Here is a 17569-nt window from a genome sequence, read left to right on the forward strand (position 1 = left end):
ATCGTCATAAGGTGGTTAAACGTGTTTCGTAATGGTTGAAGATTTAGCCATGATATAAAATATTGATACACAAATAAGCTAATCAAGACGTATAAATAAGCATTGCACCATTTTAAATTTTTTTCGAAATGTTATTGAAACGTCGTTTTGATAAACACATTCCAACTTCGTCATTCATAACTTCACGTGAATTTGACATCAAAGTCATTATCTTTACTTTCAGCGTGACCAACAAGAATATTTAACTACTATATTGAAGTTTCCATTTATTGATGATAACCCTTCAGTTGCCTCACATGAACGTGCCTCCTCTATAATTACACCGAATATATGTGATCAAGGTGAGTTACTCCATCGTCCTAGTGAAACAACAAAATTTCAGGAAAATAGTGATTGTCCACAAGCAGTTCAATATATATTGATTAGATTAGTCTTAATCGATATCAAACAAGTCTTTAAAAGGGCAAGCGAAGTTGGCGTTATTTCATAGAACAATGTTTATCAGGTACTTAGCCAAATTATATCAGATCTATTATTTATTATACAAGATATCTTATTTAAAGTGAATTATACATCATATATTTTATAAGATATGTAATAATTCTTCTAAAACATTATGATCATGGAAAAAATCATGACTGTGCATATCATTGACGATACTGAACTTTTATCATTGTGTACTACCATAGCCACACTTGTATCTACATATACTTCGTGATTTCTTTGTTTTCCATTGCGATATCATGGACATGCCGCACGTACCAATACAGATATGTATGTTGAATACGTATGTGTTAATAATGTTATGACGTGAAAATAATGGGCCAACTAACTAAAATCCTGCCATTTTTAAACGTTCCATGCATCCTAGCGGCAGTTCTTTGGAATGAATGAATGAATGAATGAATGAATGAATGAATGAATCATGTACCAAAATTAAAGAAGAAATAAATATCTGTCTGTCGACTGAGACTTCTCATAAGGACATATCTTAAACGTTTTGTCGTCAATCACTTTCAAGAAATACGTTCCATCTACTAGGCTGATAGAGTTACTTATAACCTTGATTATATATTGGATTATTAACTGACGACACCTGTGCACGTGGTTTCCCCAAATACGGTATGTGCATGTCGCAGTTTTTTTTATAATCGAGGTCCCAATAGTTCCCAATATCACAGTTCAGTCAAGCAGATGTTTGTGTGCAAATAAACAATAGAATAATGCAGCAATTACAATTAGAATATATGGCTGACAGTGCGCTATCATTTGTTGCACACAATTTGCTTGCGATGTCGTAATCCATGATGATATGAAGTGATACTGCTGAATCCTCGGACAGGTTTCTTCTTCGCACTGTGATACTCATTAAATTATAATAGTTATATTAACATATACCCATAAAAATATGCGAGAGAGCATTAAAATGTTCTTGTTTTTCTTTGCAGCAAATGCATCATTATGTCTTTTAGAATATGCTTTTTTTCGTACATTATTTGATTAGATGTTTTGACACACAGTTCCTTTATTCTACCAAATTGGCTGAAGTAAAACTGTTTGTCAAATTTGGATTTCCCCGCCGTGTTTAGCTTTAGATTTGTTTCATATTCTTGATAATTACAAAATACAAAATACTATCATAATATTCAACATGATTAGAACATTAATTTCACTTATCGTCATTACTTTCTCCTATTGTTTTGAGTTTGATATCGGAGTTCAATAGATCATCTGCTTTGTTTAAGCAAAGTTTCTTAAACAAAAAAAATATTTTGAGTTTTGTTTTTCGGACTTCGGCAAATGTGACAGCTTCTAATCGAGCTGTTTTTTGCACACTCCAAACACAAAAGGTGACCACATGGTAGTAAGGTGATACTGACGGTATTCATCAAACATACTTTGCAGGTCAGGCTGTCCTTCATTCTACAATATTCCTCAACTATTGGATCTGAAAAAAAAACGTATGGCATAAACGTTCTGCATATCTCATGTGTAGCATCGCCTGCCATATGTCAACTTTTTAACAATACATATTAGTATATATATATATCAGTAGTGTTAAGTTTTAGTTTGCAATGCCCTTTCGAAGGAGGAAATTAATCATGCAACATTTTACGTTTCTTCCACATGCAGATCTTCAACACAAATTAACCTAATAGTGAATAATGATATTGGGTAATGTCTTGCAGTTAAGAGACATGATCAAGTGGATATAAAAAAATCGCACGAAGAAAATATTTATATTATATTTACACCTAATCCTGTGTGGATCTCAAAATGTTAACGTACGTCCAATTTGTACTATGTATATGCGTGTGATAAGGTGTTATCAATTGATACAATTTTGTGCATTCTGTCTGAACAATCATCTGTGTCATGACCTTACATACCAGGATCTTCAAACTGGATAATTTCCGCCATCAATGTTTCCCCTGTGACTTCGCCTAGATAGATCAATAAATATGGATGTTTTGCAAATTGTGATTAAATATATCTGCCTGATTTTGTTTTAAAAAGATCATTTATGAACTGTATGCCGTCTTAAATGAAATCAAAAAAAGATAAGAGAATTGTCTTGTAAAATAAAGCAGTTACATATACGTCAAGACAAGATTCATCGTGCGAGTTGATACAATATGACTACAACCCTGAATGTAGTTTCCTTGGATATGACTAGAACTAATCGTGTTATATAGATATATATATATTTATAATGAAATAAAAAGCCAAACACAGATCTGTGTTTGGCTTTTTATTTTATTATTATTTACCGTCACATGGACATTTCAACTTTATTCTATATATTTATATATATTTCTCTCGGTACAACTACGACAGGAAATTCAAATCTATATCTTCGGATCACCAACACATAGTGTATATGATACATTGTGCTAATAAATAGATATATAACTTAACAACACAAATGACAAAGGAAGACAACTTTTTGACTAATGCCCTGACCGGGCCTCGAACTCACGATCTACGGCACCCAATCGCCTAGCCAGAAATACCCGCAGCTTATACCACTGCGCCACAAGAACGCCGATGTGGCGCAGCGGTATAAGCTGCGGGTATTTCTGGCTAGGCGATTGGGTGCCGTAGATCGTGAGTTCGAGGCCCGAATCAGGGCACGAGTCAAAAAGTTGTCTCCCTCCGTCATTTGTGTGTATATATATATATATATATTAGATTCTGTACTGAGGATGTGACAATATATCTGTAGAGTGGTGGTTATACTTGAAGAAAACAACAATTTAATGAATGAAAATGGTATCAGTAATTTTTAAGGAATTTACACTATAATGCTCATATTGCTAGCACCTACATATATCCCTGCGAAATAAATCAAAGCATAATTACTGTTTCGATTCTGGAGCTTTTGCAAAGCAGGTTGGATACTTTGATCACTGTAGCCCATACTCCTAACACTGAGAATAGCAGGGGACTCGTGAATATCGTGAGAATCTGCAAGAGACGGATGTAACAATAGATCAATTTAATGTAAACCAAAATGACTTCTTAAGTATTACCCCTTATCACAAAATAATTATTAACTCAGTCAACTTATTTCAACTGAGATTCTCAGAAAAGGGGATATCAAAGTTGAAGTTCAGACAGAATTCCGTACAGGTATGGTAAAAAGGGCATACATGCCATCAACATACGAAGCATAAGAAAACATGTTTGACCAGAGTATTTCAAAGGTTTATACAAAACCTGTTTGGAGGGATATGTATATGATTACATCTACTGGCATTTTCGACTCATATTTTGAGGAGGTTGATACTTTTTTCTTTTCATTTTCAGTTTTGTTACAAAAGTATACCCTTTGCAACATGGAATAATAGTTCTCTAAATTTTAAATCAAAATATTTACTGACAGAGTGATTTAAAGGCATCTCGTTTTATTATCATAGTGATTGAGGGATTCGGAAAAACTTGTCTGATGTCGGGTGCATTATCCACGTAAAATACCTACATGTATGTATAATATGTTAATACAGATTTACAGTTAATATTTGATAAGTTAAATCCTTGTTGTTACCATCTGAATTATCATCGACTTCCGACAGCTGTGATGAGGCCATCGCCCCTGGCGGTTCTGAAGAAATGTTGTCGTAGTCAAGTACAGTATTCCCTTCCTCGGACTGATGTTCTCCATTGTTAGAACATGTGTCTCCCAAAGTTGTGATCCTTTGAGGCGTGTCATAATTTCCACATCGCCTTCTGGTTGGATCAACTAACCCCATGGAAAAATAAAATTAAAATGGCAAGAAATGTAGACAGCATATGTTAACGCCTTCCCATTCAACTTAAACTTACTTAAAATATTTGATGAGTTAGAAGCATACCAGAGATTATGAACCCCGCACATCTTAAGGAAAGGCGTTTGCTATCCACTGCGCTATAAGACCCCTTTCTAAATAGCTCGACATTGATATCTATTGGTCAGACCAAAAGCAGGCGAAGCAGCGTTTCCGAATGTACCGTGATGCCCTAATAGTGTCCGAATGTACCGTAACGCCGTAAATCAAACGTAGAAATACCAAAATCAAATGTGTCAACAATGCTACAGGCAAAGGCTGTAATAATTTTTATATTTACTTTGGACATGTGCAGAGCAGTGACTTGGAACAATCAATGATTCCCTGTCATCGTCAAGTGCTGGAAGTATAAGGTAACAAGACATTAAGAATTCTCAGTAAAAATGTATAATGATATTCAAAATCTTTCCATTATCAAGTTCAGTTTTAAGTCTTAGCAACAAGGTAACAATATGTGTGTGGGGTGGGGATGGGGAGCTATTTTTTATTTAAAATTTTATTTGGTATCGAAAAAACATACCTTCGTGCAGCGCGGTTCCTATTCTGTCTATCAAAGTAGGATTTTACTTCTGCTCTCCTATATTAGCTATCACCCACTCTGCCCAAAAAGGTTATGCCTTCTACTTTTGAAACATTTTATACACTTTTCCAATTTTACCCCAGGTCATATTTTCAATAACTTGATCAATCCTGTTCCTTTATTTCATATTATAACATTGTACACCTGTGTCATCCACTGATGCAACTGTAAGTTTAATTTACCTCCGACAATGTGCTCTATAAAAATTAGGCTTAGATCCTTTTAAAGTAGACGGAATCATGTTTGTTTAAAGCTTTTGATTTTGAGGACCACGAATTATACTAACGCAAGACTTTTCAGTAAACCAATAATCAATTTTCTTCATCAAGCAATGGATTCCTTAAATCTTACCAACGGTTCTTTTCTTAGTTAATACAAAACTGAGTTGCGCATGGACTTCAAAATATAATCTCGTCTTGACGAAGAGTGATAAATATTCACAGCGCTATTTGACTCCGTGCCCCCTAGATAGATACTATCACAACTATCATTTTAACATATAAAGTTATATAGCACCATTTCTCCAAAGAAAGCTTAAGACCAGATTTGGTCCAAATCCATCCATTCGTTCATAACTAGTAATGATTTAAAGGACTTCGCTCTATTTCTCCTCTTGGGCCCACCCCCCGGCTCTAGAGACACCATTTACGTAAAATTTGTCCCCTTTCCAAAATTTGACCAAAATCTATGTAGTACATTACGATTAGTTACGATTCAAAGTTGACGGGCAAACTACGGGAGACGGACAGACGGACCCCTCGTCATGGCATAAGCTCACCGGTCCTTGGGACAAGAAGAGCTAAAAAGTACAAACTGAAGATTTAAATAAGTTCAACAATGCTACAGGCAAAGATTAAATTATTTTGATATTTACATTGGACTTGTTGTGCAGAGCAGGTAATTTGAACAATCGATGGACTCCCGTCATTTTCAAGCACTGAAAGTGTATTAAGAAAACAAAACAAAAATTACATTGGAATCTCTAACCTTAGTTAATTTTTAAAAAGAGGTCTCATTAGGATCTTGGTGCCCACCATCGAATGATCTTTATCGGATATGCATTTTACTGATCTTTTCTCTACTTTTTTATCTGTAGTATTTTTTTGTTAATAATAAAATCGACAAAATTTCCCTTCCCGAACCCCATCCAATCCTACCATCAAATTCAAGTGACCCATGAAGAACTTTCTGAAATTTACAAAAACAAATTTCAAAAGTCATATAACAAATCGTCGACTGTTGGCCACTTTGTTTTCTATCAGTATTAACGTTCAATACGTATAGATCACCCTTATAAAATACCACAGCTTATTTTACATTTTTGTCAATCAGTGATTGTAGTTACAATAACATCCATGTTTTAATTACATTTAAGTACAATATATATTGCATGTCTATATATTTATGATGTATTGCTTGTCTTTTGTGTTTTTGATGCATTATATGTCTTGTGTAAATAATTTTGAAAATGAATATAAAATAAATTAGAAGAAAAAACAAATTCAATATGTAAAACTAAAATCCAAAGGGAAACTTTCCTCTGAGATTTGTGGAACATCCCTAACGAATAGCGATAACAAGGACTGTTCACGGACGTACAACAGACGGATGGACGGACGAAGAGCGATTTGAATAACCTGTTGTCTGATTACGGTTAAAATAACACCAACTATTCCACATTATCAAATTAAGTTCAAATACTTATGACTTTGATAGTTCATTTCGATATGTATATTTGAATTTTGTTTAAAGTCTGGTAAGTAAAGCAAAATAATATGATTTCTCTCAAAAAAAATTAACATGTCCCAATAATTATCTCAAAAGGCGTGTTACAGTACGCAGCCTAAATAACAGGATGGCAGAAGTATGTCACCATGTAGTTTAAACGTTTTGATAAAATGTTGACAGTTTTGTTCTCATAGCATTATCTACCTGACGCTTCTGTCTCTAAAGATGGTAGACCGTCAACTCGGGACTGCTGTTCAAAACATGCTCTTGCCGCATGGTCAAGTATTAGATTTATGACCTCGTTTGCATCGATGTCTGCTGAACCTTGGAAAAAGCAATTATCATCATCTTCTTCAATACAACTGCATACATTTATCGTGTAGATCAATAATTTCCTATTTGATTTTTTGAAGGTGCACTATCCAAGAATCGGGTTTCAACATCAACTGAAACCAATCACTATATTCATCAAACTATTTTTTAGATATAATGTCCATGGTTATCACTCAGACAACATTACACACTTTGTATATATGTATGCATTGATATATGCATTTTAAAGTGTGTATCTTCTAGCGCAATAACAGGTGCACCGGTAGAATATGTGACTTCTGCTTCACTGACGATACTCGCTATACGAATCAAGGTCAAATCCGTACGCTGTTCACTTATAATGACATTATTTCGATTGGATGGTCTCTTTTAAATCAACTTTAAAATATACACACAAATTAGTATATGACACTTGCTTATAAAACTCAACCATGTTTTTACACAATATGGCTGCAGGGGCATCTGTAAATCAGTCTAGCTAGATCTATAACGAATCGCAAAAATTGCTATATATCGAATGTTTGTATTTTATATATATAGTAAATTGCGGCATACGATTTCTATAGGAACCACGGAACCAAATGATTTCCCATAGACGATAGTGTTAACGTTTACCACTGTCTGCTTAAATGGAGTGTTCAACAAAAATTCTACCAATTTGAACTTTTTGTATATTGGGGCCGCTATCTTGAATTGAATTCAGTACCAAAAATTCACCTAAATTCACAACAAAATACACACTTAATTAACTCTCCCTGACAAAAACAGGCTATAAAAAATAGTAGGCCCATTCACCTTATTAAATCTTCTGCCAAACGGGGAAACCCCACAATCTATTTTTGATTTGGTTCTGTGGTCCCTATAAGACACATAGATGTTTTTTGTGTATATTTTACCATGTGTGCGTTGTAATAGATGTATAGCTTTTTGTATCGTTTGTTCGTCCAAACCATTCTTTTTCATTTTAGAAATAACTGAAAAGTGTCCGTCGTCGGTTTTGTCTAGAAATAAAAAAGAAAGAAAATGACATACTATGAAGATCATTAAAAATAACATGATGAAATATTAACACTAGTTGAACAATTGTCGTTTGAAACCACGACAAAATGAATGGACACACAAATACCCCCATTGTGATATGGAATTATTTTCAGTGATCTATCTAAGTTCGGGATGTGATGGGATTGGATCGACAACTATGTCCCCTCTCTCTCATTTTATGGCTGGGATAAAATTTCATCAAAATTATTCAGAAATAAAGTAGCTAGTAATGCGACTGGTTGATGATTTTCTATATATAACAACTATGTCATTGGCTTTGAGCTTTGAATTCTGAAACGCAAGGCTATCAGATGCGCTCAAATATTTTACCACAATCTGTGAAAGAATGAAGTTGCTGAAAACATTGACAAAATATATGTGACCCTTGCATAATAAAGTTTAACAAAATATGCCCCATACAACACATCGCCACCACCTTCCCCATTCCCTAATCCCCTATCCCAAACCGCATCCCCTCACCGTAATTTTATGGCGGATGCATAAAATATAATTCATAGTAGTCATATTTTTTAAATAAACAAATGTATGCCAAGGAAGTTCAACTGTTTGTACCTTTGCAATTACCTCGGATAGGTCGAATTCTTGAATCCTCTCTGGCTGAAGGTTTAGGTGCTGATAGTGCAAGGTTACGTGTGCCAGAACGTTCATGTTTCCTTGTGTGAGTGTTGTTTAGTTTTACGGCTACCTGGCTTTTGCCTTCAGGGGTATATCGTTGTGGAAATTGACGTTGACTGTAAGTGTTTTGATGGTGAGGACGAGGTCCTCCTCGTTCATATGCATCAGAGATTGCACCAGTCTGAAGGCTGTGACTTGTTGGAGGCCTTAATACTTCGAAAGAATGGTGTCTACTTTGGGGTTGATCTGTCCTTGACAGTTGGTTCTGGGTGGCATTGTCCCTATACCTATCAGGCAATTCTCTTAATCCGTTAGTGGATTCACCAGGCTGTGTATGAATACATATATAATATCAATACATGTTGACTCAAGTACCCTGTGTATATATATAATTTTATATTTATATCTGTCGTAACAAAGTACACTGTGACAGACAAACACTGAATTATAGAGAAAATGACTAACAGTATGTAGTACATGTATTTACCTATGTTCTTTAAGCATAATATACAGTTTTAACCTAAATGATAATATAATGTTGCAAAATGGTCGTTTTCAGAAAGAATTGCATGTAAATACGTGTCCTGTCTATCCCTCTTTGTCAGTAAAGAAAAATTAAAGATTTCCAAAAACAACTAAAATCTCCAGTTGGATTAACTTTGATACTTACTGAGAAACTGGGCTCAAAACAAAATCGAACTTCCATAGCCCATATTCTATAAACCTGTCGCATGCTCAAGTATGAAATCTGTATGCAGTCCAACTCGCTTTCATCATGAATTAGCAGTATATAAGAAAAAACTAAACATCAAAAATCATATTTTTCGTGAAACATTATCCGAAATTCACTCAAATCGTTGAAAAAAAACTTGATTCGTGTATCAGAATTATCAACAAAAATATCAATTTGTTTTTTGCGACTTTATCACGGACGGATTGAATTTGAATCCAAATCGAGAGCAAGGGCGTCCAGCACACCTTAGGGGAAAGGGAGGAGATAGACGGAACCAACGAAGCGATTGAAACAGTACTTAAATACAATTCCTGCGAGTAGTATCGCGGTTGGGAAATGTGTTTTCCAACGAAAGAACGAAATAGGAGATACTTTCGTTGGAGCAGTCCGTCTCGACATTACAACAAAATGAAAAACCTTCAGAGTTGCGGTAAGAGGATTGTGGTGAAGAGGAATCGTATGCTTCAAAAAGAGAAAAAAAATACCATCGACTAATGGAACCAGCGCCTCCTTGGACCCGAGAGTGACTCGACCCCTTGGGTTAGCTCTTAGGAGGAAGAACGAATACTTTGCAGCTACACATTGCAGTGAAAGACAACGACTAGATCCACCACGTCTGTATCCGTACGCAAACAAATATTGCGAATACCCAACTGGTCATTGACGAGAACCAGGACAGTTGTTCTTGTTCTGAGAGCGCGTGACCTTTGGCAACTGGCGTACGCCATGGTTGACAAAATCCGAAAACTTGGGTTACGTCAAACAGGGGACATGCGATGGGTATTATATCAAGATAAGAGCAAACTTCATATTTCTAAGGGCTGTTGGCCGACTCTTACTTCGATCTTTATTTAATCTACATATACGATTTCAGAAAGACAAATAAAGAACTTTCTGAGAAATAGTGTTTACAAACTTTAAACTGTCAAAAAACAATGACGTCACACCCACCCACACACACCCACACCCACACCCACACACACACACACACACACACACACTCACTCACACACACACACTTCTACACACGAGCACACGATGATGACCAGGAAGTGATGTCCGGGGGGGGGGGGGGGGGGGGGGGGGGGGGGGGGGGCTATTCGTAGGTTGCTTAGGCAACCATATTGAAGATCTTCATTCTGCTGTATAACAACGGGTTCAAGATAGCAGACGTACATAGCAACTAAACCCCGACGTTCATATGAACTTCTAATCATCATGTATGTTTTTGAGCATCAATCTAAGCGCATAACTTAAAGAAAGAAATGTTGACAAAGACACCGTACGGTGTGACAACTTTTTCACTTCAGGCGAGACAAAAATATTACATTCAAGTGACACCAATCAAAGGTGTTATCGATAGCTGCCAGTGGTCTATGGTAAAATAGGCTTATGTGAGCAACATTCCTTCAAGCAGAGAGCCAAATTAAATAGTAGCAAGCGTCTTTTTCTTCATAAATAATTCTTATCTTAGATAATAATCATTCTTAAGGGTAGTAATGTGAAATTATTACCTGTGGTTGGTTCCACATTTCGATATATTGTTGGCCCCTTCTTCCTTGCAAATAATGACAATCAGGATACCAACGAGCATGTTCGATCCAAGGGTCGTCATCGGACTTCCAGTTACTAAGTGGTCCACCGCAGAAGAAACACCACACGCAATCGCTTTTCCCTAAATTGTATTTAAGTGGTAACGTTGATAAATCACTCACTACTGATGGCAAAAAAACTTATTTATAAATTAAATGTATATAACGCAAATAGAAGTAATCATTAAAAAACTGAACTGCTTTATTATATATACTGATGCTGAATCACCTTCCATGAACCACTAACTATCTTGCATACAAGAGTAATTTTAGTACATATGATTTATGGTGTATATATATAATTATTATCACCTCCCTTGCACCTCCCTAGTGGCACCTTCTGTAGGAGTGTACTGATCGATAATGTCCCGGATATAGAGTGGTTCTCATCCATAATGTATTTGGGTTTTACCTGAGAGTATATACTTATATATTAAAAGTTCCCATGGGTCAGGTATTTGGGTTTTTTCCTGGCTGCATAATTTATTTAAAGCGGCACCTTTACAATTACATCAACAGCATCGTATTTTTCATGCCGCTTAATTCTAACATGTTCGTAATAGAATAATAACCTTTATAAGGGTAGACGTTGCATAGCACTCTGGCCTGCATTTATTTCATCGCAACGGGCAAAAACATATCGTTCTTTTGTTGCAGTTTCGCTTAGTGTATCATAGAAAATTCTACAAAAACTGATCCATTTTTAATAATGTCCAAACGTTGTGCAATCGTATTTAAGTTGCCGTTATAGATAGAAACAGTCATTTAAATCCCCGATAGGTTATATATTACTATGTTCAGGTTCCTGTGGTGGTCCAAGGGTGATGGTAACGAAAATATAGGATATTGCAAGGGGAGGACCTATGCTAAGAGTAGAGATACGTAAAACAATGTTCATCACTTATAACCATGAATCAATTCCGTTGAATTCGATAATATATATATAATTAGTATGATAATAAATAAACTAGAGTAGCGTTTTAATTTCATTCTAAACAGATTTTCAGACCTGGTTGAATTTATGGTGATATGGCTTTCATTGTAAATCTACACGGATGGATCGCTAACTGTTTAACTAACCATTATAAAAAAATCCTGCTTCAGCCAGGCTACGTGTTGACTGGTTCGAGTTCCTTGGGAAATTATAAAAGGTATTCAATCTCGTCCATACATCTGAGTATTGTGGATATCGGGGCACACTCCTTGCTGCACTATTGGGAGTCTGTGTGTGTGTAAATGAGTTTGTCTGCTGTCCTGGAGGAGTGAAAGGCGGTGTCCGCTTCGGATCTGACATGTCTGTAGTTAGGACCAACTTTACTGTATAATCGTGTTCGGCTCTTTCAATATAAACACAGAGCGCTTTAAAATTATGTGATCTGCATGACCAGCTGCCCGGTTGAAGTTGAAATGTACTTCTGTGAGCTATATGTACAATCAGGTATCACAATTAAATTTAGATCACAGTTATTGCTCACAAATAAATGATTTTCATGGAGTCGATGTTGAAACAGATGCATTTCTGTAAATATAAAAGTAAGTGGTATTATAATGCGGTTATAACCTAGCTACCATTGTAGCGGGAAAACATACGACAATTTGACTATCAAAAACAGGCACAAATGTCAAATTAGATCCAACTGCACTCACCATGCAGTACGAGTTGTTCCCCCATTTGGAGTCCTTCACCATCTTTCTTCATTAGATAACATTGCAATGTTTTAGACTTTTTGAAGTATAATATATTTAGTTTTATTGTATTAATGAACTTATATAAAACTTTCAACTTTTTTCTGACCGACTGGTCTAGTCTCTCTTAACGCATGCTATATTATTAGCGTTTATTACATTACTCACTTACTTTGTTCTTTATATATAATAAATGTCATAATTCCAACTATCCTACCGTGTAGTACTAACAACGTAGACTAAAGAACTTTCTGACTTACAGTGTAACGAACGCGCATTTTTAGCAAAAATATCGACCTTAATGTTTTAATGTTGACAGAAGACTAGGATCCGATAGATCACGTGTCCTATTACTGCTATGATATATTTTTACTTTTTATTTCATTTTGTTGTGCTATTTTGAAGGTCTGTGTCTGTCTTGTATAGGAATATTATATGGGAGCTAATTTCTAGTGTAAACTGTACTTCCTGGTTTTTCATATAAGGAAATTATATCATACCTACGTAATCTCCTCTGTCAATTACAAATTCATCATTGTCAAGCGGAGTGGTCCTAGGGTTTATCGCGATGCACCCAGAACTATATATGTCCCAATAGTTTTCTGAATGCCTCTTATAAAATATACCATATGTTTAAGACAGAAAGTTAATAAGGCGATGAGGGATTTGTCCTTTATAAGATATTTCATTCAATTGCTATGTAACATACAATGAACATGTATATCATATAGTGTTGTCCCGATATCGATTAATCAGAAAGACAACCAATTCTCAATGTTTGATTATGAGATGTCAATATCGATGATTGTTTTCAAAACCGAAAGTGCACGTTCTACTTAGAGAGAACGAAAATAGTTCTTTGAAATAGTTCTTTTAACTTCAACTTCTTACAATCATGTTATATAACTGTAATTAATTAATTAATTGCAAAAATATATGATAACTGTTTAACTACGATAAAAAATAAAGCTAGTAAAAAAAAAAGAAAAAAAAAAGACTTATATTCAATCCCGGAGTACGAAAAGGTAAAGATTGTGTAACCGCAGCCTAACCGATAAATAATCAAAAATATTCGATCATCGATGTTGCCTCCACATTGAGTTCGACACAGGACCGAAAGTACCACCTCGTCACGCCTCGTGAACTCACCAGAGGAGGATTCAAGGCAACGGTGATCCCGACCATCGACACTCTCGCGTCGCCTGGACACAAATTCTAACGACCAACCAACTATTCTATATACATGATATTTATATAGTGATTTTCATTGGGGATTCCTGGAAGTGTCCGTTATGGACAGGTGTCCGCTATATAAGGGTGTCCGCTATTACAAGTTTGACTGTACTCTTCATAGATGGAAGGGTCTTAAGGTGCTTTACCAAAATTGTGAATTTCATGACAATGGGGTCTCACGTTTGCCCCTGGGGAGGGGGTAAACTTTACTATAGTTTATATAGGGAAATCACATTTTTGACTATTATTTGTTGGATTTGTATTGGAATTCATTCTAACATGGTTCAAATTATCAGCATGGGATGACAGTTTGATGGTATGTACATGTTGGCCCTAGTTGACCCCCAGGGGCTGGTGGGCGGGGCCAAAAAGGGTCAAATTGACAAAAATTTCAAAAATCTTCTTCTCTACTCTTAGATATGGTAGAATCAAATACTCTTCATAGATGGAAGGATCTTAAGGTGCTTTACCGATACCAAGGTGAGCTTATGCCATACCGTGGCGTCCAGCGTCCGTCGTCTGTCCGCCGTCCGTCCGTCCGTCCGTCCGTCAACAATTGACTTCTTCTTCATAACCACTGATCAGAATTTGACCAAATTTGGTCAGAAGCATCCCTATGGGTAGGGGACTCAAAATTGTACAAATGATGGGGCTGACCCCCCAGGGGCCTGAGGGGCGGGGCCAAAAGGGGTCAATTTGGCTATATTGATATAAACGACTTCTTCTTTGAAACCGAGCAAAGGATATTGCTCCTATTTGTCTGGAAGCATCACTATGGGGTGGGGATTCAAAATTGTACAAATGGTGGTGCTGACCCCCAGGGACCTGAAGGGCGGGGCCAAATGTGTTCAATTGGGCTATATTGATATAAACAACTTCTTCTCTGAAACCGAGCAAAGGATATTGCTCATATTTGCCTGGTAGCAACACTATGGGGTGGGGATTCAAAATTGTACAAATGGTGTGGCTGACCCCCGGGGGCCTGAGGGGCGGGGCCAAGAGGGGTCAATTTGGCTAAATTGATATGAACAACTTCTCCTCTGAAACTAAGCAATATATATTGCTCAATTTTGACTGTGAGAATCCCTTTGGGGTAGGGATTCAAAATTGTACAAATGGTGGGGTCTACCTCCCTGGGGGCTGAGGGGCGGGACCAAAAGGGGTCAATTTGGCTAAATTGATATAAACAACTTCTTCTCTGAAACTAAGCAATGGATATCACTCATATTTGCCTGGTAGCAACCCCCTAGGGTAGGGATTCAAAATTGTACAAATGACAGGGCTGACCCCAGGGGACCTAAGAGGCAGGGCCAAAAGGGGTTATTTTGGCAGAATTGATATAAACAACTTCTTCTCTGAAACTAAGCAATGGATATCACTCATATTTGCCTGGTAGCAACCCCCTAGGGTAGGGATTCAAAATTGTACAAATGACAGGGCTGACCCCAGGGGACCTAAGAGGCGGGGCCAAAAGGGGTTATTTTGGCAGAATTGATATAAACAACTTTTTCTCTGAAACTAAGCAATGGATATCTTTAATATATGTGACTGGTAGCATTCCCTTGGGTTAAGGATTCAAAATTGTACAAATGATGGGGCCGACCCCCTGGAGGCTGAGGGGCTGGGCCAAAAGGGGTCAATTTGGCTAAATTGATATGAACAACTTCTCTGAAACAGCTCATATTTGACTGTTAGCATCCTATTGGGGTAGGGATTCAAAATTGTATAAACGAAGGAGCTGACCCCCCAGGGGGCAGAGGGCAGGGTCAAAAGGGGCCAATTGGTCTGAACAAGATCTTTTCTGAAACTAAGCAATGGATATCACTTACATTTGTGTGGTAGCATCCCTATGGGGTCACACCAAAAGTCAATTTCATTTCATGGATTAATGCACCTTTTGGCATTTTTAGTATTAAAATAAAACCAATGTACATGTACCCATATAAAATGCTTATGATATATATTGACATAGCAATACCAGCGACAAATATATTTAAGCATCATTCTTGTTTCATATCTCATGAAACCAGGTGAGCGATACAGGCCCTCTGGGCCTCTTGTATGACATTATCAGCATGGGATGACACTTTGATGGTATGTACATGTTTGCCCTAGCTGACCCCTATGGGCTGGTGGGCGGGGCCAAAAAGGGTCAAATCGACAAAAATTTCAAAAATCTTCTTCTCTACTCTTAGATATGGTAGAATCAAATACTCTTCATAGATGGAAGGATCTTAAGGTGCTTTACCAAAATTGTGAATTTCATGACCCTGGGGTCTCACATTTGCCCCTCGGGAGGGGGTAAACTTTACTATAGTTTATATCGGGAAATCACATTTTTGACTATTATTTGTTGGATTTGTATTGGAATTCATTCTAACTTGTATCAAATTATCAGCATGGGATGACACTTTGATGGTATGTACATGTTGGCCCTAGTTGACCCCCATGGGCTGGTGGGCGGGGCCAAAAAGTGTCAAATTGACTAAAATTTCAAAAATCTTCTTCTCTACTCTCAGATATGGTAGAATCAAATACTCTTCATAGATGGAAGGGTCTTAAGGTGCTTTACCAAAATTGTGAATTTCATGACCCTGGGGTCTCACGTTTGCCCCTGGGGAGGGGGTAAACTTTACTATAGTTTATATAGGGAAATCACATTTTTGACTATTATTTGTTGGATTTGTATTGGAATTCATTCTAACTTGTATCAAATTATCAGCATGGGATGACAGTTTGATGGTATGTACATGTTGGCCCTAGTTGACCCCCATGGGCTGGTGGGCGGGGCCAAAAAGTGTCAAATTGACTAAAATTTCAAAAATCTTCTTCTCTACTCTCAGATATGTTAGAATCAAATACTCTTCATAGATGGAAGGATCTTAAGGTGCTTTACCAAAATTGTGAATTTCATGACCCTGGGGTCTCATTTTTGCCCCTGGGAAGGGGGTAAACTTTACTATAGTTTATATAGGGAAATCACATTTTTGACTATTATTTGTTGAATTTTTATTGGAATTCATTCTAACTTCGTTAACATTATCAGCTTGGGATGACACTTTGATGGTTTGTACATGTTGGCCCTGACTGACCCCCATGGGCTGATGGGCGGGGCCAAAAAGGGTCAAATTAACAGAAATTTTAAAAATCTTCTTCTTACAGCCCAAATAAGGTAGCATTAAATACTCTTAACAGATTGAAGGGTCTTAAGGTGCTTTACCATAATTGTGAATTTCCTAGCCCTGGGGTCTCGCATTTGCCCCATGGGAGGGGATAAACTTTACTATAGTTATAGGTAAATCACATTTTTGACTATCATTTGTTTTATTTGTTTTGAAATTCATTCTTTCATTCCAATTTACTGAAATATTTCAAAAATCAGGTGACCGTTAAGGCCCATGGGCCTCTTGTTTTGCATATTTTTGATATGTTGTGCAGAACATGTTATATGTAACAACAAGAGATCCCAGAGGGATCTTGGCGCCCACCATTGAATGATCTTTATAGGTTCCATGTCAGATTGATCTTTTCTCTACTTTTCCCTTCCTCTAAGTCTTACTAATCTGTGTAAATTCAGAAACAGCCCTCTAGTACTTTTCAAACAAGGGGAACCTATATATAAAATTTAAGATTTAGCGAAAATGGCTGTCTGTCGGCCATGTTGTTTTCGGATTGGTCC

General features: G+C 36.7%; 2 protein-coding genes across 2 annotated transcripts; both read right to left on the reverse strand.

Annotated features, from left to right (window-relative positions):
* Positions 1 to 1590: 1590 nt before the first annotated feature.
* On the reverse strand, positions 1591 to 7932 carry LOC117328369 (baculoviral IAP repeat-containing protein 8-like). The gene is made up of 7 exons (XM_033885896.1): positions 7866 to 7932; positions 6841 to 6960; positions 4609 to 4668; positions 4049 to 4243; positions 3364 to 3468; positions 2391 to 2444; positions 1591 to 1948 (listed from the first exon to the last, which is right to left on the reverse strand). Exons 1-7 carry the CDS (start codon positions 7930 to 7932, stop codon positions 1755 to 1757), a joined length of 795 nt encoding a protein of 264 aa, XP_033741787.1. The 3' UTR covers positions 1591 to 1754.
* A 632-nt stretch (positions 7933 to 8564) lies between these two features.
* On the reverse strand, positions 8565 to 12470 carry LOC117327591 (baculoviral IAP repeat-containing protein 7-B-like). The gene is made up of 3 exons (XM_033884645.1): positions 12052 to 12470; positions 10894 to 11054; positions 8565 to 8974 (listed from the first exon to the last, which is right to left on the reverse strand). The coding sequence occupies exons 1-3, from the start codon at positions 12263 to 12265 to the stop codon at positions 8570 to 8572; spliced, it is 780 nt and encodes a 259-aa protein (XP_033740536.1). The 5' UTR covers positions 12266 to 12470; the 3' UTR covers positions 8565 to 8569.
* Between the last annotated feature and the right edge of the window lie 5099 nt (positions 12471 to 17569).

This window comes from Pecten maximus, chromosome 5 (genome assembly GCF_902652985.1).
Source record: "Pecten maximus chromosome 5, xPecMax1.1, whole genome shotgun sequence".
Lineage (NCBI taxonomy): Eukaryota > Metazoa > Mollusca > Bivalvia > Pectinida > Pectinidae > Pecten > Pecten maximus.